This window comes from Electrona antarctica, assembly GCF_951216825.1.
Source record: "Electrona antarctica genome assembly, chromosome: 19".
NCBI classification, from domain to species: domain Eukaryota; kingdom Metazoa; phylum Chordata; class Actinopteri; order Myctophiformes; family Myctophidae; genus Electrona; species Electrona antarctica.
In genome coordinates this window covers 19839934-19866328 of record NC_136800.1, presented here as the reverse complement: position 1 = coordinate 19866328, position 26395 = coordinate 19839934, and the positions used below count along the sequence as shown (strand labels likewise).

Here is a 26395-nt window from a genome sequence, read left to right as displayed (position 1 = left end):
TCCTGACCAAATGTTTTATTTTCTGTTTAATAAAAAATCTGGAGTGACATGAAGACTGCTATTACTGAACAAACACTCTACAGCAATGAGTACACTTATTGAAATCACTTACCCTACCTTTAAGTGTTTTAAAGTTGAAATTCAATTTTATTCACATGACACATTCCATTTAACATTTATTTTTTTATTACAAATTAATTATTCATTCATTCATTTGCGCACATTTTATATTTTGTAATGGTTAGATATTCCACTTGCATGTTTGAGTGAGCTGGCAGGAGGTGTAGCTAGTCTACAATGTTAGTTGCTAGCCTTGAACTGTTATTGAAGTGTGTAGACTACAAAACAGAACATAGTTATACAAAAATAAATTTGTAAAAATAATATTCTCAAATGAAAAGACCCCCAGCTTCTGTAAAACAGATTGTCTTAACAAATAAGACATACATAATTATAATCTTTGAAAAGAAAAAAAAGCTTTGCTCTCAATTCATCTTTTACAACAGACTCTTTGATATAAAACACTGACTGAAAAGGCATTCCTCCTGCCTTCACTGAACTTCATGTCCCCTGTCTCTCTGCCTCTCCCTCTCACTGTTCTCCCTCTCCCTCTCTCGCCTCATGGTAGCCATGGCAACAGCTTCGTCAAAACACATACTGGGGCCGTGTCTGGGGCTGGGCGTGGGCCCTTCCTCCCCATCCCTCCTCTTTTCGCTCTCCTTCTCTCCTCCCCTGAGAACCAGCTTCTTCATTTTCCCTCTCGTGCTCTCCTCATGCTCCCCCTCTTCTCCTCGTTCTCCCGTGCATGCTTTGTCTTGTCCGCCTGGTCCTGTCTCTTCTGTGTCCCTCTCTTTGTGCTCTGCCACTGCAACTCTTGATGAGGAGGACTCCCTCTCTCTGTTTACATCCCATCTGTCCCGCTGCCGCTGCTGCTGTCGAAGGCTCAGCGCTGTCAGCCTACAGTGCTGTGGTTTGGGCGGCACGATTGGCACCGACTTTGCGTGGTACACTTTAGGTGGCGTCTGTTTGGAGAACACCAGTGTTCGGCCTACCCCTGGCTCATAACGTGGCCTGCTCTCTCCATCCTCGCATTTGCCCGGCCCTGGGACAACCGTGCCCTCGGTCCTGACCTCACCCTGTGTTTTCTCTTTTTCACCCACAACCGTCAGTGCTTGAGATTGCTCCTCTTTCATCACCTTCTCTTCACTCCGTATTTCTTGTTCGTTTGAATTCCCGTCATCCTCATCTTGCTGGTGCTCCCGCAGCTTTTCTTCTTCCTTTGCGGCGTACGTCTCTGGAATATCAATATCCGCTTGGGCTAGCAGTGGTGAGTCGATCTCTTTTATCGGTACATCTAGCATCGTCTCTTGGTCCTCCGAGGGTTGTCCCTCCACCAAACACAGATCTGTACATTCCTCCATGAGCTCTGTGGTGATTTCTGTCTTGAAGGCCTCTATCTCATCCTTTTCTTTCCTCTGTTCTTCTGAAACTGTTGTCCCACTGCCGGCCTCCTGGTCCACATCTTCATGATCTTGCCCTGTCTGCTGATCTCCCTCTCTGACATTGCACACACCTTCTCTTGCATCCTTCTCCTCACCATGCGTACCTTTGCCATATTCTAGCTCTTCACATATAATGTCCTCAATCTCGTTCCAGATGTCTTGATACCCAAGAGCATCATCTTCCTCCAGCTTCTCCTCGTCACTTTCTGTCATTGCCAAATCGGAACTGTGGCGGTCTATTCTTAAAGCATGGCACTTTTCCAAACTAATCTTCTGTTCCTCTCCTACTCCATTTTGTACCATATTCATGCCCTCTTTTACTGTATTGATCCCCTCTTCTACTATATTTCCCTCTCGATCCTTCACTTCTTCCCTGTCTGTTGTAACATTAATTTTATGAAGCTCTGGCATGCTTCCAGAGGAATCTTCCAAAACCTCTGCGAACAAATCTGGAGTTTCCTCCTGCATAGAACAAGAAACCGTCTCAGAGATTGGATGTGAGATCAGTGCCATGTTTTGGACCTCATCTATAATTTGCATGCATGCCAAATTGTCTGTTTCATCATTGTCCTCAGTCCTTGGTGTGGGAAACTCCTCATGGCAGGCAGCTAAAGACTCTGAAGTGGAGGGTTTGTCACATGGAGTTTCATACTCTTCTGTGACGCCCGCGTCAACTAAATGGTGGATGTCTTCTGTTGCAGCACTGTAGGTGGAATATAAAAAATGTCTGTGTTATACTCATTGAGTATAATATACTTAATGCATATACTTTTGACTACTATACTATTTTATATTTAAACCAAAATTATACTTTGTCTACGACCGAAAGTAACGCATTTTAGTGCATTTTAGTACTTTATTTTAGTATAAATTAAACACAAAAATGTGGATTGGCTGATTCCTTTGTTCTCACAAACAATCTTTCAAATTTAAATGCATTGATCTGGTCAAGACTTTTTGTCAGACAAAAAGGATAAGTGAAAAACCATTCACTTACTTTTGTATCAGCGTTTCTGAGTCTGGATCTTCCTCCTCCTCATCATCACCCCCCTTCAGCTGCCTCCTCTGCTCTGGTTCCTCCTCGTGGTTTAGCTCCCCCTGCTCCATACTCTCAACGCTCAGTTCATTCTGTGTGACACATTCACTGTCCAGTGGTGTGGGCTGAGTGGGCTCAGGGCTTTGTGACTGACCAACACTAGCGTTCACAATAAGACTCTCTGGTTCCAGAGCTGTCAGTAGGGGTGAGGAGGAGATGTCTCCTCCATCAGCACCTGGCGCAGACCGGTTAGAGAACAGGTAACCAGATGGGAGAGATTTATAGAACATGTGATCATCTTCCCCGTCACTATCATCTCCATCATCCTCGTCGTCGACATCCTCGTCTTCGGAGGACATTGTGGCTGGGAGGAAGGGTAGAGACATGAAAGGCAGGCTGCGGGACTTCATATGTCGTTCACACGCATCGGCCCGTGCACCGCACCGCACCGCATCGGACAGCGGCCTGTGCGAGCGCATCTGGGTTGGTATCTGTGCCTCTAGTTGTGGGACCGTTACAGACCTCCGCCGCTGGGCTGTCTCCGTGGATGGCGGTGGCAGAGTTATGTGTTCCTCCATGAACTCGTACTCATTTTCATAAAATGGAGCTTCCACAGAGAACTCATTTATCTGTGGAAATACAAGACAGAGAGAGACAAGTTTATACATTACTTTGTAATGTCTGTCTGTTGTCCTAGTTGCACACACGCTCACTAACACGTACCTGGTTGGAGACACTGCAGTCCATGTCATCCAGGAAGTTAAAGTTATCCTGAACATATCCCGACAGCTCCTCCTCATCAACCTCAATCTCAGTAGAGAAGATAAGAGACACATCACTGACATCAGACACACTGTCATCTCCGCTGTCATCTCCACACACACCGGTATCCGAGATAGGGGAGTCTGGAACAGTTATATGCTGTCCAGGTTTCATTTCTGAAAATGTTAGCCAGTCTACGATTAGCAACATTCATATTACATTACATTATGCTGCAAGCAAGAATAAGTGGATCACTGTCACAGTGATGTATCAAACATTCCTTTCTTGGTAGATTATTAATGTTGTATAAATAGAAAGGTGCATATATGTATATTTTATATAGGAACTAAAGAAAAGAGAGAATAAATGTGTATGTGGTTATGAAATAATCAAATTACCCATGTATTCATAGTCAGCTTCATCTTCAGTGTCTTCAGCGTTGTTATCATCATCATCATCGCTGTTCTCTTCCATGCCAGAGTTCTGGTCCTCAGAACATTGCTCTCTCTCTCTGCTATCAGCTCCCTCTACCTGCAGAGGCTCTGATATACATTCTTTACTTTCCACCTCCTCATCTCTCTTCTCTTTCATTTCTTCATCTGTCTCTTTAACACCCTTCGCCTCTTCATCAGGAACTAAAGAAAAGAGATAACAAATTTGAAATAATTGACAAGGTCTTGTCTTGTCTCATGACAGTTTTCCAATCAGCCTAAGTGGACAGCATTTATAATAAATGTGTATGTGGTTATGAAATAATCAAATTACCCATGTATTCATAGTCAGCTTCATCTTCAGTGTCTTCAGCGTTGTTATCATCATCATCATCGCTGTTCTCTTCCATGCCAGAGAGCAATGTTCTGAGGACCAGAAGGTCCTCAGAACATTGCTCTCTCTCTCTGCTATCAGCTCCCTCTACCTGCAGAGGCTCTGATATACATTCTTTACTTTCCACCTCCTCATCTCTCTTCTCTTTCATTTCTTCATCTGTCTCTTTAACACCCTTCGCCTCCTCATCTGCTCTACATTTCTCCTCCCTCCCCCTTTCTGCATCCTCCTCCTGTCTCACGTGTTGTCCGTTCCGCTTGGCCCCTTTCATGTCCTCCATCTTGACATCGGCCCTTCCACCCTCCTTCCCCTGCTCCATTTCTCCCCCTGCGTCCTTCAACTTTGCCTTCTCCCCTCCCTCCTTCCCTTCTGCCCTGTCCCCTCTGTCCTTCTCTCTGCCACATTGGATGACTCTGTCCCCCCCGCCCCCTTGCAGCATCAGAGCCAGGTTGGAGGTGATGTGGAGGGGCACGGTAACATACTGAGGACCCGTGATGTGCATGGCCGCCCGCCGGCCCGTTTTAGATGACTTTCCCGGGGATCTGGACTGGTGGGGCTGGTCCTCGTTCACTCCCGTGGCCGCTGCTTCTTTGGGATCGAGGAGGTTATACGTGCCCTGGGTACCAGAACCCCCACTCACCACCCCGGTGCCCCTGCGGTATGTCACGGCATACCCGCTGCCACCGAGACCCCCGGCAGTGACCTCCGAGCCCACCTGGGGAGAGGTCACAGCCAGCGGAGACATGATGGTTGAGGGCGGACGAGAATGTCTGGAACCTGGAATATATGATATAAATATGGGTTAGAACTGCTCTACTGCTACTGTACAAATAATAATAATAATTAGTATTATTGATAACTATTATTATTATTATTAATCTTATTATTATTATTAAAGCAAGTTCTGACTATAAAAGGAAACTATTTTGTTTTATATTCTATTAAACTCAACTCATCTGGTAATCTAAGTCAAACCTAAGTTAAATGTAATTATTGTATTATCAAACAGCAGCTACATTATCACATGCATTACTCTATTAGCATACAGTATTCCGTAAAAGCCTAGTCAATTCTAAAACGGTGCATGTAAGCCCTTTATATTAGAGATGGTTGAGGGAACAACCACCAGTACCGTCTTTGGGACTGGATGGGGAGATCAGGCAGTCCATGCTCTTGGCTGGTCTCAAAGGAGTCTTGTCTTTCTCTAAAAAGAAGAGTTGGGCGAATGGTTGGTTGAACAGGAATCCTCCCTCCCACTCCCAGATCAGGGATATTTTCTGGACAATACAAAGCTCAACATAACGTTTATTCAAACTGAAGAGAGACCCTACTAGGGACCTCGGTTATTGATTAAACTAGCAATGTTTAGCTTGGTACCTGTCACCTATAGCAAATCCAATCAAATCCCTTTAAGGAATAAGCTACTTAAATTAACTGCCAAAATAAGTTTTGTTTCAATCACCCTGTGAAGCCTTGATTTCATGGAGAATTTGAGTTTTTGTCATATTTCTTAATTAATGAAGAACCCAAAAATGTAAAACATACAGTAGGCCTACTTGATGAAATAAAGAAAATAGAAAATGAATAACAGCAAAACTTCATCTCAAATCTATATAAACTCCAACACAACTCTCAAAGTATAATCCAATCCAATGTCCCTCGTATTCTGAGTACTACACACCATGTTCTCTCCAAATATACTAGGCTACTGTGAGAGTTGTTTGGGATTTTATAAACAGATTTTTGATATAGTTGGATTCTTCATTCACTGTGAAAGAATAATGCCAAAAACTAAAATTCTCTGTGAATTCAAGGCTTCACGGGGTGAGTACCGCTAATTGATGAGTAAAAAGGTTATTTGGGGGCAAGTTGGGCAACGTATATGATTGAATGCAGCAAATAAAATTCTCCAGTCATTATGTCATAGGAATTTGCTACTTTGTTGTTGAACAGTTCGTCATACTACAAAAGAGTAGTCAAATCAAACGTTTTGCTATTAAGTGAAAGTGGTTAGTGTGTCTGTCGGTTTTGACAATTTATTCTTTATGTGCAGGTATGGATTACAGTAGAACCACTAGGTGGGGTGAGGTCACACTGCCATGTACAGTACCTTTGACTGAGTGCTTGTTCCTCCGCCGTTGGTCATGGAACCGTCCTCCGATGTTGAAGATGGACATCCACTTCCTTCCTTTGATGGAACCTTTCCCCCTGGAGTAAATAACACACAGAGACATCATCCAGTGCATTCGTGTACCTAGAGTGTCTCTCTTCCTGGTGCTATTAAACCGTTAAGATCGGGAAAGCATGTGTGTCATTTTAGATTTCAACCATTTTATCCATTTGAAATGCCTTGTAAAACAAAAATCCTAATAAATAGATACATTTTATCCTTTATTTTATACTTTGGATATTCAAAAATAGCAGATATACAAGCTCACAGATGTCACTTTGTGTCGGAATTTGTGTCTAACATTAATTGTGCTCTTGAATATTTGAGTATATCGTTTTTAAAGCAAACATTTTTAACTGAAACTTTTGCTTCTGGCGTCCCAGGAACACAATATTTTCAGATGGGGATTGGCGGCCAATTACATAGAATATTGGGGGGTCCTTGATATGAAAAGGTTTGAGAACCACATGTAGAGCAACATAAGCTCTGTAGAATCAGCATCAATTCTTAATGGCTTGTAAATCTCACTTTCATCACTTACTTGTCAGTGTTCTCAATGATAGAATGGTAGGGTCTCATGGCAAGCGGACCGTCACCAGGGCTGATATTACCATAGCTGTTAGTACACTGAACGGTAGCATGCCGGAAAAATCGCTCCTCGTGATTGGACACTGCTGCAGGGGATGGAAGGGACTTCCGCCTTGACACCTGTACACCGGCTGTGTGAGGCAGGGGGAGGTTAGTTAGCTGTGTGTGTGTGTGTGTGTGTGTGTGTGTGTGTGTGTGTGTGTGTGTGTGTGTGTGTGTGTGTGTGTGCGTGCGTGCGTGCGTGCGTGCGTGCGTGCGTGCGTGCGTGCGTGCGTGCGTGCGTGCGTGCGTGCGTGCGTGCGTGCGTGCGTGCGTGCGTGCGTGCGTGCGTGCGTGCGTGCGTGCGTGCGTGCGTGCGCGCGCGCGCGCGTGCGTGCGTGTGTGTGACAGAATGGGGATGAATTACCTTGTTCAGGGAACAGCTGTGACATGTGGGTGAGTATAAACTCGACCACAATAGACTGGACCCTCACCTCCATGAAGGCTGCTGTACCGTTGAACCCAGATGTCTCAATGTCCTTGGACCTTCATGTATGTGACAAAAGTGAAATCCTCCATTTATATGACAGTTTACATAGCATGACAGGTGTGAAAGTGAAGAGAATACACGGGCATCTTGCTCAAGGATGCTTCAAGATACACTGCAAGATTTAGACTGTCAATTTAAAGTTAGACTCCATAAATGATCTGTCTGTCCTGTAAAAGAGAGGTCTCCTTTGAGACCAACCTATACAATAAAGAAGCCAGTCCATTTAGTGTCCAATCCGGCGTGCCATGATCTGCCATCTACTTCAAATTACTTTATTGAAGAGTAGCGAATAGCGAGAGCACATCCAACCACCGCAGATGTGCAAATTATTGTGACCATAGGTCGCAGTTTACTATGAAAACCTGCATTTCCCGTCACTCGTGTCACGCCTCCATATATAGTCACGCCTCGTGTTGATCCACCCCCACCCATCCTTCCTCTTCGATGTCTCCCTTTTGACTGATACTTCAAACCTCCATTCAAACTCTAGACGGGCCGCCCCAAAGTTATTAGTAGAGTTCGCAACAGGCCCAAAAATTGAGGCCCGGCCCTACCTGGGCCCTCATCAAACCCTGTACACTCAACACACTGCCCCCGCAGCCTGACACCCTTAGATCTCCATATGGAGCTGACCTGTTCTGACATTCTATATATTGATATGACCTCATCAAACCCTGTACACTCAAGGCACGCTCCATATATGGCCAGTACAGAATTCATTCCATATGTTGATCTGACCCCCCATGCCAAAGCGCCAGTGCTCGCACAGCAGTCTGCCGTCACCCAGGCAGATGCGTGCACGCGACCTCGCCCTTTAGGCGTCTTACTGGTATTAACAAACTCTACTATCCAGATTGGTTAAAATAATGTTTTATTCTTTCAAATGTAGCATTAAATTGAAAGTGACATTTATGCTCTCAGAGTTAACACAGACCTGTACCCAACATATAACAGACATGAACCCACCTGAGCAGATTAGGGGCCCAGACAATGGCTATGTTCCTGGCATGCATGTTGGTCTCTTCGGAATGAGAAGCCATCTTGACGAGGTGACACATCAGAAACTCCAGTGTCCTGAAAGAAACCAAGTATAGGGATGCTTTAAAACAAAGAAATAAAAATGGAAACAGTCCAAATTAAAGGACTGACTGAATGGAGTTCAGAGGAGGATAGCGAAAGGGATCAATCTAACAAGTAGGACTCAGGGCAAATGCAGAGAAGATTTAGTCAATTTCATCCAGTAACCACATGAATGTGTCCCGATTCTGGGGAAAGCATTTTGCGAAAATAGCAGATCCACAAGCTTGCTAACGTCGCTGTCGTTGCGGCTTGTAGATTGGATATTTTTGATAGATAGATTAGTGTAGTGAGGGGGCTTAGTATATAGAGTCCTGAGTGACTCCGGTCAGTTAAATAATAATAGTATAGGGTTTAAGTGATTAATAAGGCATGGCACTATTTAGAGATTCAATTCTCACCAGTTAAATGTACTCTCAGGATTTGGCAGTGTCATTACCTGTAATGGGGTGGTGGGAGCTCTTTAAGCACATCTTTGATTTTTACCAGACGTTCTTCCTCCAGCTGAATGGCCACAGCCTCCTGTAGTAACAAAAGCATGCATGTGGGGTTTAGGAAACCAGGCTAAAGGCCTGTAGTAACAATACCATGCATGTGGGGTTTAGGAAACCAGGCTAAAGGCCTGTAGTAACAATACCATGCATGTGGGTTTTTTAGGTAAACAAGGCTAAAGGCCCTTGCACACATTCTTTATTGGTCAATCAGTTTTTAACACATGCCATAATAAAACAAGAGTTCAAAGTGAACTGGGTAACTGGATGAGCTTTTCTTGTGAAAAAGTATTTGAGCAAGTGGCTTTTAAAAGCCCTGCTGAGTGGCAGCCCTTAGAGGCCATGCTGCCAGCCACTATGTTACCAAATCCATAGGGTTCATCCTGCAATCTGCCTTTTACATTATGACACATGGCCTGGGCTAGTTTAGTTAGTTTAATTCAGCATGACAGTGTGTCACGGGTTCAAGTCCCGATCCTGACAAACTTTGCTGTGTCTTCTCCCCCATCTCTCTCCCTACCTACTGTACATCTATCGATGAAAAGGCAAAATAAAAACAAAAAAAACATTTATATATTTTAAAAAAATATGATTATGAGATATCTTGTGTGCAAACTGACATTTTGGCCTGAAGGTGGTACTAGAAGGAAAGTCAAATTTCGAGTCGAGTTTCATTGCAAATTGCAATATATAGCCATTAATCATTTGAGATATCTGGACATTTTGGCCTGAGGGTGGCACTAGTGGAAAGCCCATGGGGACACAAAATTTGTAGGCCTAGCCTAGGGTGCATTCTTGCTGGGCACATTACGTTTCATGGAAATCTGCCCATTAGACTTTGAGATGCTGTACGTGCAATTGTGTATGCACGCACGCACGCACGCATGCACGCACGCACGCACGCACGCACGCACGCACGCACGCACGCACACACACACACACACACACACACACACACACACACACACACACACACACACACACACACACACACACACACACACACACACACACACACACCGTAATATCATAAACTTATGTGTTAAATATATTTGTTGTTGCGATGCAGAGCAGCTTGTTAAAACTGTTTTTAAACTTCAATAACTTTAAAAATTACATATTACTTAAATCACTTAAGTCCTAGGCCTATATTCTTAGTCATATACAACAAACAGCAGAACATAGACAATATAGACATAGACAATCTGCAAGCTCACAACACATGTGTGATGTGACTGTAAGCTGTTTTTGAAAATCTTCAAAGTGGCTCTTTTTAAAATATGTTCACCTATAATGAAATGTCCATAATAGGGTACCAAGTAGAAAGTGGTTAACTTTGCTGTGACTTTGATGACATGGCCACTGTCTCTGAGAAAAGATGGAAAGAGTTACTCACAGCAAACTTGTCATAGAGCTGATATGTGAGCAGGGGGTTGGGCAGCTCTCTGAAGTAGGCCTTGCACAGAGAACTAACACAGTGTATGTCCTGCAGGTACAGCTCCTTGTAGAGATCTGGGCTCACTTCACTGTCAAACTCACTCCTGGACAGGCAGACAAGCTTATGGTTAAAAATGCACATGCATGCACTCATTCACTCGCATGCACGCACGCACGCACGCACGCACGCACGCACGCGCACACACACACACACAAATAAATACAATAATTTGTCATCATACAGTATAGCTCATATGTCCAAAACTGTTATTACTTTTCATGATTAAAACTCAAAAGTAGCAGATTTACTGCTTTTGTGTGACGCTGTAGTATGATGAAGAGAGGCATTACTTTATGTGTGTGAGTGTGTGTGTGTGTGTGGGGGGGGGGGGGGTAAGGGGGGGATAAGAACAGCAACGACATATAGCAACATAGGTTTTTCAGAAAGCTGTTTTTTATATATAATAATATATATATATATATAATAGTTTTTTATATATAATTTTTATCCCACAATTTTGTAACCCATTTTTCACCCCTGTGTCAATTATCTAATGTGATCCTGGGCTCTACACACCCTCCGCCAACCTAGTCCCCATATATGGGGGACATGGGGAGAGCAACGGACTTGAACTCATGCTTCCTTCATGCCTGAGTGTCCAAGTTGCTCCTTTACACCTGACAGGGGGGAGTTTCCCTGGTTGGACGTAGCGTGTGGAAGGAACACGTTATTCCAACCAGTTCCTTTCCCCTCCATCAGGCAGTTTAGAGACCAGGATTACTGCATGATTTTTGTGAGGGTCTACCCTAGGGGACACGGGGAGAACATGCAAACTCCACACAGAAGGGCCCTTTTGCCAACCCCGCCTCGGGTAAGGGCACTGATGACGCGGAGGAGGAAACACGCCACCAGCACCCACAGCGCCCCGAGCGGGAATCGAACCCAGGACCTTCTAGCTGTGAGGCGACAGCACTACCAACTGTGCCACCGTGCCCCCCAGAAAGCTGTTTTAGAAGACATTTGTAGATTCGGCCTCATGTCTTAATGGGTTTTTATAGTAAATACTACAGTTGCATACACACACACACACACACACACACACACACACACACACACACACACACACACACACACACACACACACACACACACACACACACACAGTATCTCACCTTAATTTCTGTATGTTGGATGACACCCCAGACAACCTATATATTCCATCCACAATTCCATGCTCTTCAATAAATTCACAGCAGCTCTGAAGAACCGGTGGAACTGAGGAAGAAGAAGACAAATGCAGTGTGGAATGGACAGTAACAGTCAAATCAAATGTTGAGGGAAATATTATTGAGTGGACTTTTAAGGGATACTGAATACTGATAATTGATTATAGACTGTTGATTATTGACTAAAACCAGTATACTATTGTAAATTAACATTAAAATGTTATACTATTACCGAGACCTTTACTCAAAAATAGTACAACTGTGGACAATTTAGAGGATGTAATCATTTATATCTCCTATGATTTCCTCCAATGCAGATGCATATTTTATCTGAAGATAATATAACATTTACATTGGATGATTATCTATATTCCCAAGAATGGATTAGATTATTATTTGTTTGAATGTTTATAATTGAATTATATTGTCAGAGACAGACGGACCAGTCGACCAGAACAGAATGTACAGTATCATTATGGAATGCAAGTCCTTGACTTACTCTCTTGACTGCAAGCAGTCAGATGCTCCACCAGATCACAACCAAACACCACCTTCTCCTTGTTCGCCACTTTTCTCCGGACTCTCCGCATCTTCTTCCCTTCAACAGAGCACAGCTAACATCCAGACTGGCCTGTTCTGTTCAGAAGTGGTGCTTGTTTGTTTGTTGTATGTATTATGTATAGTGCAGTGTCAGGGCATATTGCCACTGTCTTGCAGACAACCCTGCGAAGTTGAATAAAGAAGTTAAGTTCACGTGTACACTAATGTCAGAACACACTCAGCAGTCCAAAATGAAACAGTGCTACTGAATCCACCGCATAACTGTATGTCACTCTACACTTCCCCCCCATGCCCTTGTTTTATTTTCAATAATCAGGCCACACCCTTACTCTTAGTTCTCATATTTTACTGGAGTAATTATTGAATCTTATCAACTCAGTCATTGCCGTGTTTGCGTCTGAACTGGTGGTACCTCACACACCTCAGCTCAGGCCTTGTGCCTGTAGTGTGGAGCCCATAAGCTACTGTTGCTCACTTGTCTTGCTTGCCTGCCTGTCACGGCCATTGTAGGTTTTCTGACAGTATAGCGGAAGTAAAGTATTCTCTCTACGCCTGTGACTCTAAGCCTAGAAAATACAGTCTCATCTGTTGGAGGTACAGCCTAACCCCACCTATCCATCTCTCTGACACCTGCATCCACATCCCTCAGTCCACCATCCCTCGTTCTCTACCTCATGTTAGTGACAAGGTTCAACATGGAAATATAAGAACAATTAGCTTTTAAATGAAAGAGAATGCGAATGTTCCTACCTTCACTCTGAGCACGGGGACACAAGTAGCAGCAGAAAATGGTGACGCAAGAAAACCACTAAACTTCCCCTGTTGACTTCCTGAGTGTCTCTCTTGCTGTTTTCTCTTTTTCTGTGTGGCTCATATTGCTGCATGCATGTATTGAACTGCAGAATCAGTCCAATTAATCTATATGACCCATCTATTATATTTGATGCCGATGCCGTGCAGGACCTTGTCTGCCTGTTTAAGACTCTATATCCTTTAGGTTTTCTGTAGGCTATTGTGTATACAATGTTCTTTGGTTATTTTAAGTGCCTATCTTCCTTGCATTCATTCATTTGTTCACACATTCATGTATTCACAAGAGACTGGTAAATTATGAATGCAATATTATAAGTTAATTTGTCACTTACACACAATAGGTTTGTCCAGTTCCTAGGTCTTTACTATATATAAAAGAAAAACGTGTCTTTGAAAATCTCATTAAACCTGACCTTAGTAACATAGTTGTTCAGGGGGTTGAGAGAAATCTAACTTAGCTAAGGTTGGGGCCCTATGGGTTGTGGTGGGATTGACTGATTGATTTAATACTTTATTAACACTGTAATAGCAAATAGCACAGTGGTATTTAATTTCTGTTGTTAAACTTAGATTACTTTTCTAGTACCATGCAGTTACAAATTTCAGACAGCACGTGCCGTTTTATGTGCATTCCACGTTTTTGTAGCCTAGCAGTAGAACGAATCTAACCTGATGTGTGTGCCTAATCTGGGTTGAACAAGATCAATGGAACTCCCTCTGATGTTGTGCCTGTGTCTTTCACGTTATTGAAGTAGTCTCTGCTCCCTTGAGTATCTTGAAGACCAGGCCCATTGCAAGTTGCTGTACTAGTCTACCCTGAGCCATCCCACCCTAATGAGCAATGGTTAAGTGAATTCTAGACCTGTGTGAGGCCAAGTACCTGTTTGTTTGAAGAGGTCACTCTAAGCCTTTGTGGTGCAGGGGTGCTAGAGTACCATGATGAGGTGCATGCATCGTCTAAATTACATTGGATGAGTGCTCCAGCTAGTGTCCTTATAGTATTCCTATACTGACCACGAGGAGATCCTGCTCAAGTCTTGTTCTGTGGTTGAGTTCTGATTATTTTTGTTGCCATTTTTTCACTAGAAAGGTATGTCATTTCTTCTTACCTTGTGATAACACTAGGGTTGCCACCCGTCCCTTAAAATACAGAATCATCCCTTATTGGAGAATTAAATGATGCGTCCCTTATTGAACCAATAAGGAACACAGTTTGTTCCTTATTTTCCTAAATAGCCTCTACACGTCAACACTGAATTTAACAATAATGAACAAAACAAAACACAGGAAATATTAAAGTCAGCACAATTGTTCTAGCAGGAGGCACACAGTACCTAAAGTAGCCTAAACCAGTGGTTCCCAAAGTGGGGTCCGAGGACCCCCAGGGGTCTTTGAGGGAGTTCCAGGGGGTCCCCAGCTAAATGATAGTTTGGAACCAAATGGACCCTTATGGGTCTGTAACTCTGAGTGTACAAATGGAACCAAATGGACCCTCAGAGTTAAATTAACATTGATTTTACAATATGAATTGGGGGCCCAGAGATAGAAATGCCATTAAATGGGGGTCCGTAGACTAATGCATGTCAAACTGGTACTTGAAATTAAATGGGTTGAGAATCACTGCGTAAAAATCCTCTCTTATGGGGGTTGCTGGCATATATTTTCTAATGGGGGTCCGCGGGCTCCTAGTATAGAGTCCTGTAGCCATTCCAGCCAGGTGGGTTCGGGGAGTGAGGCCAAGTAGTAGCCTGACCAGTTTGTTTTGGGAAGTCTGGAACCTTGTTTTAAGGGCCTTTGAGGTGCTGTGGTACCGTCCAGGAGGTGCATGCATAGTCGAGGAAACCTTGTACGAGGGCTCCTGTTAGGGTCTTCAAGGTGTTTTTGTTGACCAGTGAGGAGATCCTGTATAGGAATCTTGTTCTTTGGTTGACTTTTTTGATTACGTTGGTGGCCATTTTATCACTGGAAAGATTTGACTCCATGATGGAACCTAGGTAGGTAATTTCATCTTTTCGTGTTCTTCATGTTCAGTTCATTTTCAGTTCTTCATGACCCAAACATCCAGTAAGGGCGAAATCCATTTGACATTTGACAAACATCTCCTGAGATCGATTCGGTATGGGACCTTATATTATTTATCATCTTATTTATCCGTGTTTTTACAAGATGTCATGTCAGTAGTATTTCTAATACCTGCCCAATAGCCCACATCTTGGCTGCTGATGTGGGGATAGGTTAGCCTGCTATTTCAGTAGACTATTATAGTTGATTGTTTAATAATGTTGAGTTTTAAAGTCTAATATAAATATAAATCAATATAATTAAATATTGTGCCCATTTAAAGAACCACTCAGATTCACAATCAGAACTCTTTATGTTGTTATGCTCATTTGGAAAACAAAATTCTACTTCAAAAGTTGTGGATAGCATTAACAATAAGTTGAAGGGAAACTTCAACCTATTGCTTCAACTTATTGCTTCAACCTATTGCTTCAACCTATTGCTTCAACCTATTGCTTCAACTTATTGCTTAAACGTATTGCTTCAACCTATTGCTTCAACCTATTGCTTCAACTTATTGCTTCAACCTATTGCTTCAACCTATTGCTTAAACTTATTGCTTCAACCTATTGCTTCAACTTATTGCTTCAACCTATTGCTTCAACCTATTGCTTCAACTTATTGCTTCAACCTATTGCTTAAACGTATTGCTTCAACCTATTGCTTCAACCTATTGCTTCAACTTATTGCTTCAACCTATTGCTTCAACCTATTGCTTCAAACTATATTGCTTCAACCTATTGCTTCAACTTATTGCTTCAACTTATTGCTTCAACCTATTGCTTCAAACTATATTGCTTCAACCTATTGCTTCAACTTATTGCTTCAACCTATTGCTTCAACTTATTGCTTCAACCTATTGCCGGCCTTGCCGCACACGCCTGCGCAGCAAGGCCGTGGCAGGAGTGTGCCTTATTTCAAGATCTCAAAGGTGGCAACCCTAGATAACACCCACATTGACTCTAATGATAGTTTGTTATCACTGACCCAGGTGCAGAATTTACCGAGTTCAGACCTAAGGGCTTTTTCAACCTGCAATTTGTCCTTGCCCGAGACCAGGAGTGCAGAGTGATTCCGCGAACATGAACAAATTGCAGTCACATGCAAGCCCTTTAATGGACTATATGCTTCTGTGAGGAACGCCGCAGCTCACTGGGAGGGGGAAGACAGTGTTCTGTTCACCTCCACTTGGTCTGTTCTCTCCCCTCCTGGCCCTCCAAATAGGATTTCATGATTTCATCCAGTTCATATGTGATTTTGAACTGTAAACGATTTTTTTTTATAGGGAGAGAAGACGGTGCATATAGTGTTTGCCGAACTTGATGGGAATAAGTAGTTAAACTATCAATGCTGTACATCTCTGAAAAAGGTGGACCCTGTTATAAACAAGTGTAAATGCTTAATCATGGTTCGTCCACAAAGTAAGAGTTTTTGTATTGACTTGTGCTTTCGTTTGAAATTTAACCATTCTGCATACTGTGAAAAATAAAAATGTCAATCAATCAATCAATGGGAAACCATGATATCAATCAACAAGAGAGGGGCCACTGGCCCCAATAATCTTAGCAGTAGACTTAGCCCTTCATTGTCTCCACCAGGCCGAAGGCATGGGGAGAGAGTATGTTTTGCACTCCGTCCGTCCGTCTGTGAACAGCTAATCTCTGGCACCGTTGGCTTGATCGCAGCCATACTCTGCACACACACTCCCTGAATGCCAGAGCTGAACCTCTGCTCCAAAGTTTTCACATTGGCCTGTTATAGCGCCACCAGGAGGCCGCTTTGTGCAAAACAAATGTTTTGACAGTACACCTACAGATTTTGTCCAAACATTACTCAAATTGGTACACAGTCTCTCTAGAGCCATTCAACAAAACAGGTCTTTCAGATTTTTCAGACTCCATCCTGATTGGCTACGATTGGCTTCCAAAGTTCGCAGGAGTGCTCCGTTTCAAACAAAATTCTGCAAATCATGAACACATCGTGTGATTTCCGTGAAATTTTGCACGAACATTCCCACTAGGCCGAGGAAGAAATGCCACTTGAATATTTTCAACTCAGCCTCATGGTGGCGCTATAACTGGCCGATTTGTGTTTTTACCTATAACTGCACCGATCTGTGTAAAACCATGTATGCACACTCCCTAGAGGCCAAGGAAAAACCTTTGCCTGGAATTTTTCACATCTGCTCTTTATAGCGCCACCAGGAGGCCGACATATGTAAAACACATTTTCTAATATTACTCCTTCAGATTTTATCCAAATTTCACGCAAATTGGTACACATGCTCTCCATAGTCATGTGATCATGTGATTTGTTTGATTTCTCATAATTATCCATCCTGATTGGCTACGATTGGCTTCTAAAGTTTTCAGGAGTAGCCCGTTTTGTACAAATCGCCACAACTCCTCAACGCAGCGTCCGATTGCGGTGAAACTGTGCATGCCTATTCCCACTACTAGGCTGAGGAAGAAATGCCACTTGACAGTTTTCAAATCAGCCTCATGGTGGCGCTACAACAGGCCAAGTCGCGTCACACACACACACACACACACACACACACACACACACACACACACACACACACACACACAAAACAAATACAAATGTTTATATTACTCCTAAACATTTTGCCAAACACCACACACACTCCTATCCTCCTGGTGGAGACCTGTGCCCAGAAGGGCACTTTTCTAGTTGTGGGGTAATTTCTTCTTGAGCCAGTAGGGGCAGCAACGCACCACTGTAGCGCCTAGCCAGAAGCTCGGGTCATCGACCGTGATCGTTTTGTGCCGCGGGTGTTGTCCAACATTTACGGTATGAGACGTCACGTTGTGCGTCGGAAGGAGAATTTCGTAGTGCCATACAAATTCTGTGAGAGAAAAAAAAACAGAGGCACACAGTGACAACAGCAAATACAAAGCGTTACCTCGAACTCTAGATATTTATTTCAGCATTGTTTCATTATTTAAGTTTGTTGTTGCTGTTATTATCATTATTAATCCGGCGAGTTTTGCATAGAGACGAAACAATCGTTTTGTCAAGATGGAGAACGGCGGCTTCCAGACGCAGTTGGTGTCCATCATGGAGAGCTTAGCCAAGGCAGCCCTGGCGGAGATCAACAGACGTGTGGACGACAGCTGTGCTGTTCTGCGTCTGGAGATCACTCAGAGTCAACGAGACATTGATCTTCTGAAGAACAAATATGCATCTATGGAGGGAGAGCTGAAGAGAACACGGATGAGGACCAGGAAGAAGTGTAAATTGAGTGGCCTTATTTATTAGCAATTAGCATCCAGATGTGCTGCTATAATGCCAGTAACGTTAGTTGTGTGTGTGTCGTGGACTCGTGGTGCTGGTGGTAAGCAGTCCCTTGAACAGTTCTAATGTTTTTCCTGCAGGTTTTTATCCTCCACCAGCAGTGGTACGATGCCCTCCACTGGTGAAGGTAATGTTGAACCAGGAAGAGATGGACTCCACGCCCCCGGCCTGGGACAGACCAATGGTGGCTGCAGAAGAGATTATGCAACCCCCTCAGGTAATTCATGACCCCCACCCCACCACACACACACACACACACACACACACACACACACACACACACACATTACCACAAACTGTACAATTCTTAGTGTGGGGACCCACAGGTCCATTTGCACAGCCTTCTTCAGATTAATATTAACACTGGGGATTTTGTGTAAATATGTTGATTGCTATGAGTTGACAGATTTTGCACTTAAGCATAAATCACTCACTCCAGTAGGGCAGTAGGGATCCAAGGCTTGATGTACGGTACACTGACTGGATATGACGCTAGTATGTTGCAGGGACTTGCTTCCAATCCAACCCTTGATGCTGAGTGTTTACACTTGCATTGCTTTTAAAAGTTTGTTTAGAGCACTTATGACGTAAATGGAATAGCAGCCAAGTCTATGGACTTAATGCTTGTTTAGGGCACCAGTAAAACAAACATTGTAGACGTGAGACATGTGGCCAATATAAATACATTTTGCAACACATTGCATTCATGTCTCGAGGAGGATGGTGTCAGACTGCAACAGCACTACACAATAAGGAAATTTACTTTTTAGACAGTGAAATTATTCAAGGACGATCAGCCACAGTGGGTGCCCCTCACTTCACACAAGTGTGATTTATTTTATAGTCTAAACAGGCCAGGGGCCACTACATTAATGAAAATGTTAATTCATAGGAATTTCCAATAACTTTTTAATCCATTATCGGTAAACATTTTAATACTTAAATTTTCAATACTTTTTATAATCAGCACTTGAGCGTGTGGTTTAATACATGGCCCCCTGCTGCAGTGTGTAGAACTCTTACTGGAACATGCTGGTGAAACTGGACCCATCGTAATCAAAGAGGAAACCGCAGATGAGGATGTGTGGAAGATCGACTCGCACGACAACATAGGTGGGTGAAACAAAGTGCACACAAAAATTATTTGTTATAAACGCCACTGGTATGTGCAAATGAACAGGCATCTTATGAAGAAAGTAATGCAATATGACTATCATTTACCAGTATAAAGTAAGTTATGGAACTACACATGCCATTATGTGCAAACTTCTAACACACACACACAATATCTAGCGCACTTGCCTATGCACTAACCAAATCAGACAGTACTATGAATCTATGATTGACTGTTTCCTCATTTATGTTTCTCTTTGTTTCTGAAGCTGGTCCAACACCGTGCTTTGAAGACACACATCCTACCGGGACTGACGTCTTTGCACAGCACTACGCCTCAGTCGAAAACCCGGCCAACGCTGGATCGCAACTTTCCTCAGCAGCAGGTCTCAACTCCTTCCCAGAGCAGCAACCCAGTGGACTCCAAGATGATGGAGTGGAACTCATAGTGAAGCACGAGAAGGAAGATGTGGAGCAAGGCAAGAGCACCGCCCTGGTGGACTCTGACCACACGTTTGTCCTGGAGGAAGCGGACAGGCAGCTGTGGTCCGCTGATCCTGGCAGAGACACGGGTGAACCAAATTTCTTGTACGGTACCGAACATTATCAACAAAGTTCCTCGCTCTTCGCTTGTCAAAGTGGCCTGCCTATGACTCACTCTATACCTGAAGATATAGGGTCGCCTCTTCATTCAGCGGGGAAATCACTTTCACCCGCGGTCAATGCAGTGCGGATGAAGAGACGCGCCAGAACATTTGGTTATAAGAGACCACAGACAATTCATATACCACAGGAGGGTCAAGGCACGTTAGCGCAGATTAACTCCACCACCAGTGGCAGTAGCTTGATTCCACAGTCGGTGCAACATCAGTACACAAACTCAGGACCGGACATGAGAAATCAGAACGAGGGTTTGATGGTGCCAACCCTCTCAGCCTCACCATACTCTGGCTATAGTCGTGCTTTCAGCCTGGGCAGGAGGATGAGGACGCCGTGGAGATCGGGTGTGGGGGAGAAGCGGTTCAGCTGTACGTACTGCACAAAGAGCTTCATGAGGTTCAGCCAGCTCAAAGAGCACCTGAGAAGCCACACGGGGGAGAAGCCCTTCAGCTGTCTCCAGTGTGGCAGGAGTTTCACCAAGCAGTGCAATCTCATCAGACACGCGGTGGTTCACAGCGGGGAGAAGCCCTACGAATGTGCACTGTGTGGGAAGTGCTTTACCCAGCGGTCCAGCCTGAAATCCCACCAGAAAACGGCACACTGAGCTTTACGCAGTGTTAACCGTACATGTTACGGTTAGTCCCCACATAGCCAGACGGTCACAGGTCTACTGACACATCTGATGGCATCAAAATTCAATGTATCGGCTAAAACTAGGGATGAACGACAATTGGAAAAATGTGCATTGCAAATTTATTTATATTTTTGCAATATGCATTTCAATACAGAGAAACAATAGTTTAGTCCCCTTTTTAGTTGTTGTCGACGTATTTGTCACTGTACATTTACACAGAGAGAGACACAAGTCTGTTCAATACTCTGGTACTCTACATCAGTGGTTGCCAAACTTTGTAGCTCCTAAAGGAGACCCAAAAGAGATTTTTTATGTTTCCCCATGACCCAAAACTAGTGAGAATAGAAAATCTACAGGCTCACAATGCAGATTGGCTATTCTTAAAAGTTACATTTGTGTAATTTATGGAATCTTTAAGAAATGATCAATGTGCCACATGACACCGCTGTGAATGCAGGATATGCTTGCAAGACCAGTTACCAAGATTTCATGTTATCAGATGGACTGTTTAATACAGATTAATCATATTAAATGTGAAGCTTAATTTTAGTTATTTTTAAATCAAGAATAAAAGTGTTTTAGTACAATGTGCCTGGCCCAACTTTGCCTTAGGGGTAGGGTTACTATAAAAGTTAATGTAATGTTGCCATTACACATTTCTGATGATGATGCTGAAACACTATATTGTGCAGAACTAGCTAAAATTGGTGGAAACAATTTGTAAATGTAAAAAGTAATTTAAGCAGAATAAATGCAGACTTTGGAGTGGTCATATTGAGTCAGTTCAAAGTACAGCGTGTAGGTTTGTTAGTGGCTGTTTTAGCCTCTGCATTGAATTTAGTTCCAAAGTCACCAATAGGCAGAGATCTCTGCTCATCTGGCTATGCGAGAGACACTGTTACGGCAGGCGTTGACACTAAGGCTTGCCCACCTGCCCCTGGAAGGTCAATAAAACCTTCGGGCAGGTGGAGTTGGCTTTCAGGTTGCCCGACCGGGCAAGTACTCGTTTGAGAGGGGACACAACAGTCTATAAACACAACACGATATCTGTCTAAATGCCTGAACGTGGCCAGAGCTCTCTGTCTTCTGGTCTGTGGAATGTGAAATAAGAGCACTGTTTACCTTAGGTCTGGCCCATAGCCTTACTGCTCTTGCTGCCGTTGCATTGAGGCTATGGAACTGATTGGCTTCCTGCCTCGCATGAAATGCAGACTAGCCTCTCCTCTGTAGCGGAAAAAAAAAATGTTTTACCTACTCACCAATACAAAGACGGGTTGTGTAATTAGAAAGCCTACTTTCCTTAGTGGGATTTTGTTTTCACCGGAAAAATAAATACATTTAGTTACTCCACTGCGCCCTCTACCGATATTGCCAAGAGAAAACCCTCATAGAGAAGATTTTTCCTTCAGGTGAAAAGAAAATCCCTTTCAGAGTGTGTCCACTAAGGAATGTAGGCTTTCTAATTACACAACCTGTCTTTGTATTGGTGAGTAGATAAAACATTATTTTTATTTTCGCTACAGAGGAGAGGCTGGTCTGCATTTATGCGAGCCCCGGAAGTCGACAGTAACATAGCTCTAAATGCGATGGCATTAGAGCTATGGACCAGAGCTATGTTTACCTATAATGTTCTGTTTTCACTGTTGCTACACTTAAAAGTGTGAACCCAAGTCCCATAGTCATATTCATAGCTATGTAAGTATTTAGCATAAAAATGTAGGTTTGACATTTTTTATCGCACAGCCCCAGAAAGTAAAAAAGTGTTACATTTAACGGTAATTCAAAGTTTACCTATCATTTTATAATGAACAATTTACTTTTTGGGCAAGCAGGCATGACCTTTGGGCAAGTGAACATACATGATCTGTACTTGCCCGATGGGCAAGTGCCTCTGAGCCCTGGCTTAGTGTCAACCCCTGCACTGTTACGGTAATGGTAGAAAACAGCAAATGTGTACAATGTACATGGACTGGTGAGTATTTACATCAACCTGTGTGGTGTGTATTTTTACCCAGTCAGCACAGCAGTGTCTGCATTGCTTCTTGTCCCCATAGATATATATATATCTATGCTTGTCCCACTCTGACCATGTGCTACTCTTGTTAAATCAATCACAAGTTGGTTTAAATTAGTCCGACCATTTTCTTTTTTAAGTGTTTAAGTTTTTTAATTGTGTTTTAATTTGTTTGTGATATGAATTTACAGTTACTGTACAGTCTTCAGTATATTTATTTTATGGCCATGAATGAGGTTGTTGTTAAAAACTTACTCCTGTAGATGGTGCTGTTTATGCTCTGACGGCCACACAACGTAGTATAAGATACAATAATACGATACGAGATTAATTATATATATATATATATATGTGTGCCACGATGTGAGAAGAGTCCAGTGTATACTTATTTATTCTTATGGCGGTGGAACCATGACTAATTCCATGTTTTATTGTAATCAATAAATTCTTAAAACTCAAAACTATGCTCTTGCTGTCATGTGTTGGTCCTTGACGAACACCGTAGCCTCGTATCAGCTGACTCCACAGCGTTTCCTGTTTGTGTTGTTTACACGGAAACGTTAGCAGGAATGTCTAAATAATACATCCAAAAAGATGCTCTCGGGTTCATCTTCGCGGAATAGAATGTGGCTTTAAACGTGCGTCGCGCTGGTATAACTGTTTTAAACGAAGACAGTGTCGGGAAAGAAGATGCTCGTCGTCGGGGAGAACATGGCGGCGGACTGTGTGGCTTTCCAGAGCAAATTAACGTCCATCATGGACGTGGTGGTGAAGGCGGCCGTGCTGGAGATCACCAAGCTGTGGGGCGACGAGGTCGCCTCCGTCACGCTGGAGGTGAGGCGGAAAGATGGCGAGATCGAGGCGTTGAAACGCAAACTGGTGTCCATGGAACATGAAAGGCAGCAGCAGACCGCCGCCGTGTCCTCCAAAGAACAACCACCACCACTAGCTCTGGTCCATAGCTCTAATGCGTTAGAGCTATGGACCAGAGCTACACCACCACCAAGGATTTCCTCCTCGACATTTCCAATTCCGAGACCAGATCAACCAAATAAGCTGCTCCCCCCCGCCGCTGGTATGTCTACTATGCTCCTTTAGCAGGACAGGACAGGACAGTGGTTCTCAACCTTTTCATCCCGTGACTCCCCCAAATAATATTTGAACTCAGCTCCATAATGGAACCTCAACCTCTCCTCCTCCCCCCCCCCCCCCCCCCCCCCCCCGCTATGTAACTCGATAGCGCAGGGAGAGGTTCCATACTGGGGGACCGGGACCCCCCACCCCGACCACAGACCAGCACTTTACTTGGAATGTAGCAGTTGAGGAATTACATGACTCTGTTCCACAGATAAGTGCGCTGTGAGCTTGTAGAACGGCTATTTTTGTATTTTCACAATTTTTGCCTCTATATTATTTGACAATAGGGCCAATGATTGACATAGTTAAGATTGATTTACTTTTGATGCAGTAATGGTCTTTGTTTTTATTGCCACTTCACTCATCTGGGGACCCACCACATCATGTGGGGACCCCCGACCCACAGGTTGAGAACCACTGCTTTAGGAAACTGTAACCAGGCTAGAAAAGTTGTATTAGTATTCGATTTAAGTATATTCACAGTACTATAGAGAGATGTTAACATTATTGTTAACACGTTCACAAAACCTGACTATTTTCTCCCCCCTATTCTACACAAAAAATGTGCACACGTATATTATGTTGTAATTGTAATGTGCATAGTCTGGTCATATGTAAATAAATATGCATGTAATGTGCAGTTTTATGTATAATGTGCATATTAAGGCCTCTATGTTCCCCACCTTGGGGTTAGGTAAGCGGTTGACTTAGAACCTGGGGGACAGGTTCTCACATCCATGTAAATGGGCCAGAGTTAGCCAGAAGCAAATTTTCATCTAGTCCCTGAGCAGAAAGTTGTGATAAAACTATCGATACAAAAACATACAATACAAGACAAGTAAACATACTAACATAGTATGGGGTACAGAACAATTACAGTGAAATATGAGAAGTGAGAAATAAAGCTCATAATTACCCATGATTACAAATTTGGTTTGCTTTAAGCCACCCCTCTATCTCTAGTTAACTCTAGAGATAGAGTTAATGTTAAATTTGAAAGTCAAACAGTTGGTCTCTCTTACTTCGGTAGGGAGACTATTCCAGTGTGATGGGAGGCTCTAACAGAGAAGACTGTTTTACCAAACACACTACATCTGGATGGTACATCGCAGTCCCCTCTGGTAGTTGCCCTTGTTGACTGTCACCACATTCCCTTCGATCTATGAACTGTTTCAGTGGTGGAGGTGCGAGCCCATTTAAAATCTTAAGTGAGGCATTTGCAAAATGTTTAAAGCTATAAAAATTAAATAAATTGTACTTTTGGTTTTGAACATACTCACGTTTTGCTTGCATCATACTGTGTTGACATGAACCTGCCGTCTTCACAGGGACTTTAATGGAATGTGTCCAAACCAAATCATCCGAGCAGAGTGCCAGAGAGAAGGCTGCTCCTGTGAATAGAAGTCCTTCCCTGCTTACAACACAGAGGGATAAATATGTTGTGCACAAGCAGTTCAGACGTGAACACAGCGAGGACGATGGTGGCGGTGGCAGAGATGCTCATGAGTTCATAGTCAAACTGAAAGAAGAGAAGGAAGAGGATGATGTCCAGATTGTCGAACAGCTGGAAAAACCCCGACAACACAACGCAGAGGATGGACCGGAGCAGCAGGTGGCAGAGTTGAACCGACAGCCCTCCAGCGGCGCGGAGGAACGAGACAAGCGCCATTGGACGTCGGTTTCTGTAGGGGACAGCGACGAGAGCGAGGACTCAGACTGCTTTTATGGACCCGAGCCGCCGTATTCACAAAACATGGACAAGGAAATCCTGTTCATTCAAAATGCATTGGACCATTTCGAGGGTAATCCATCACAAATGGAGTACATCGACACATTGATGAGGGAGGGCGGGACGGTACAAAACGCAGAGAGCGAACAGAGGGCAGGTGTGAATTCAGGACAGGCACAGCCAGGGCAGCCCATGGAGCAGATGGCTCACTCGCAAACGAGAGTGACTATCAGATACCCATCAGAGAGACGCATCCCAGGTGACGCTATATCAATGCTACACACCAACAGTACCACCTTCCCCTTTCACATAAACAGGGACAACATAACACTGAAAACGTTGATGGGCTCTCCCCGCGTCAGGGAGAGATGGTACATTTGCCCGTTCTGTGGCAAGAGCTTTGACCGTGTGAGCCACCTGGAGATTCACCAGCGGATCCACACAGGGGAGAAGCCGTACATGTGTAACACTTGCGGGAAGAGTTTTTCTCAGAGGAGCAACCTACGCACACACCAGCGAACTCACAAAGATGCCATGCCTCAACAACCTTTGCAAATCGAGACAAACACTTTCAGACATGTTTTCTCAGTTAGACAGCCCTCCCCACAAGGAGAAGTGCACCAAAGTATTATGGGAATTGTAGTCCAGGAAGGAAGTGAGCCCAGTGTCCATGACATCATGGACACTTGAAATACTAAAATATCTCAAAAC

General features: G+C 43.5%; 3 protein-coding genes across 3 annotated transcripts; 2 read left to right on the top strand and 1 right to left on the bottom strand.

Annotated features, from left to right (window-relative positions):
- Positions 1-266: 266 nt before the first annotated feature.
- LOC306943024 (uncharacterized protein) lies at positions 267-12971 on the bottom strand. The gene is made up of 15 exons (XM_079529229.1): positions 12956-12971; positions 12144-12367; positions 11591-11693; positions 10377-10521; positions 8929-9011; positions 8379-8486; positions 7290-7408; positions 6837-7014; positions 6236-6333; positions 5258-5329; positions 4066-4902; positions 3699-3935; positions 3262-3476; positions 2500-3167; positions 267-2205 (listed from the first exon to the last, which is right to left on the bottom strand). Exons 2-15 carry the CDS (start codon positions 12232-12234, stop codon positions 552-554), a joined length of 4608 nt encoding a protein of 1535 aa, XP_079385355.1. The 5' UTR covers positions 12235-12367; positions 12956-12971; the 3' UTR covers positions 267-551.
- A 4976-nt stretch (positions 12972-17947) lies between these two features.
- Positions 17948-20978, top strand: LOC306912375 (uncharacterized protein). Its single transcript, XM_079488549.1, has 4 exons — positions 17948-18335; positions 18478-18614; positions 19405-19510; positions 19780-20978. The coding sequence occupies exons 1-4, from the start codon at positions 18122-18124 to the stop codon at positions 20772-20774; spliced, it is 1452 nt and encodes a 483-aa protein (XP_079344675.1). The 5' UTR covers positions 17948-18121; the 3' UTR covers positions 20775-20978.
- A 155-nt stretch (positions 20979-21133) lies between these two features.
- LOC306912374 (uncharacterized protein) lies at positions 21134-26392 on the top strand. Its single transcript, XM_079488548.1, has 2 exons — positions 21134-23893; positions 25284-26392. Exons 1-2 carry the CDS (start codon positions 23509-23511, stop codon positions 26372-26374), a joined length of 1476 nt encoding a protein of 491 aa, XP_079344674.1. The 5' UTR covers positions 21134-23508; the 3' UTR covers positions 26375-26392.
- Positions 26393-26395: the final 3 nt, after the last annotated feature.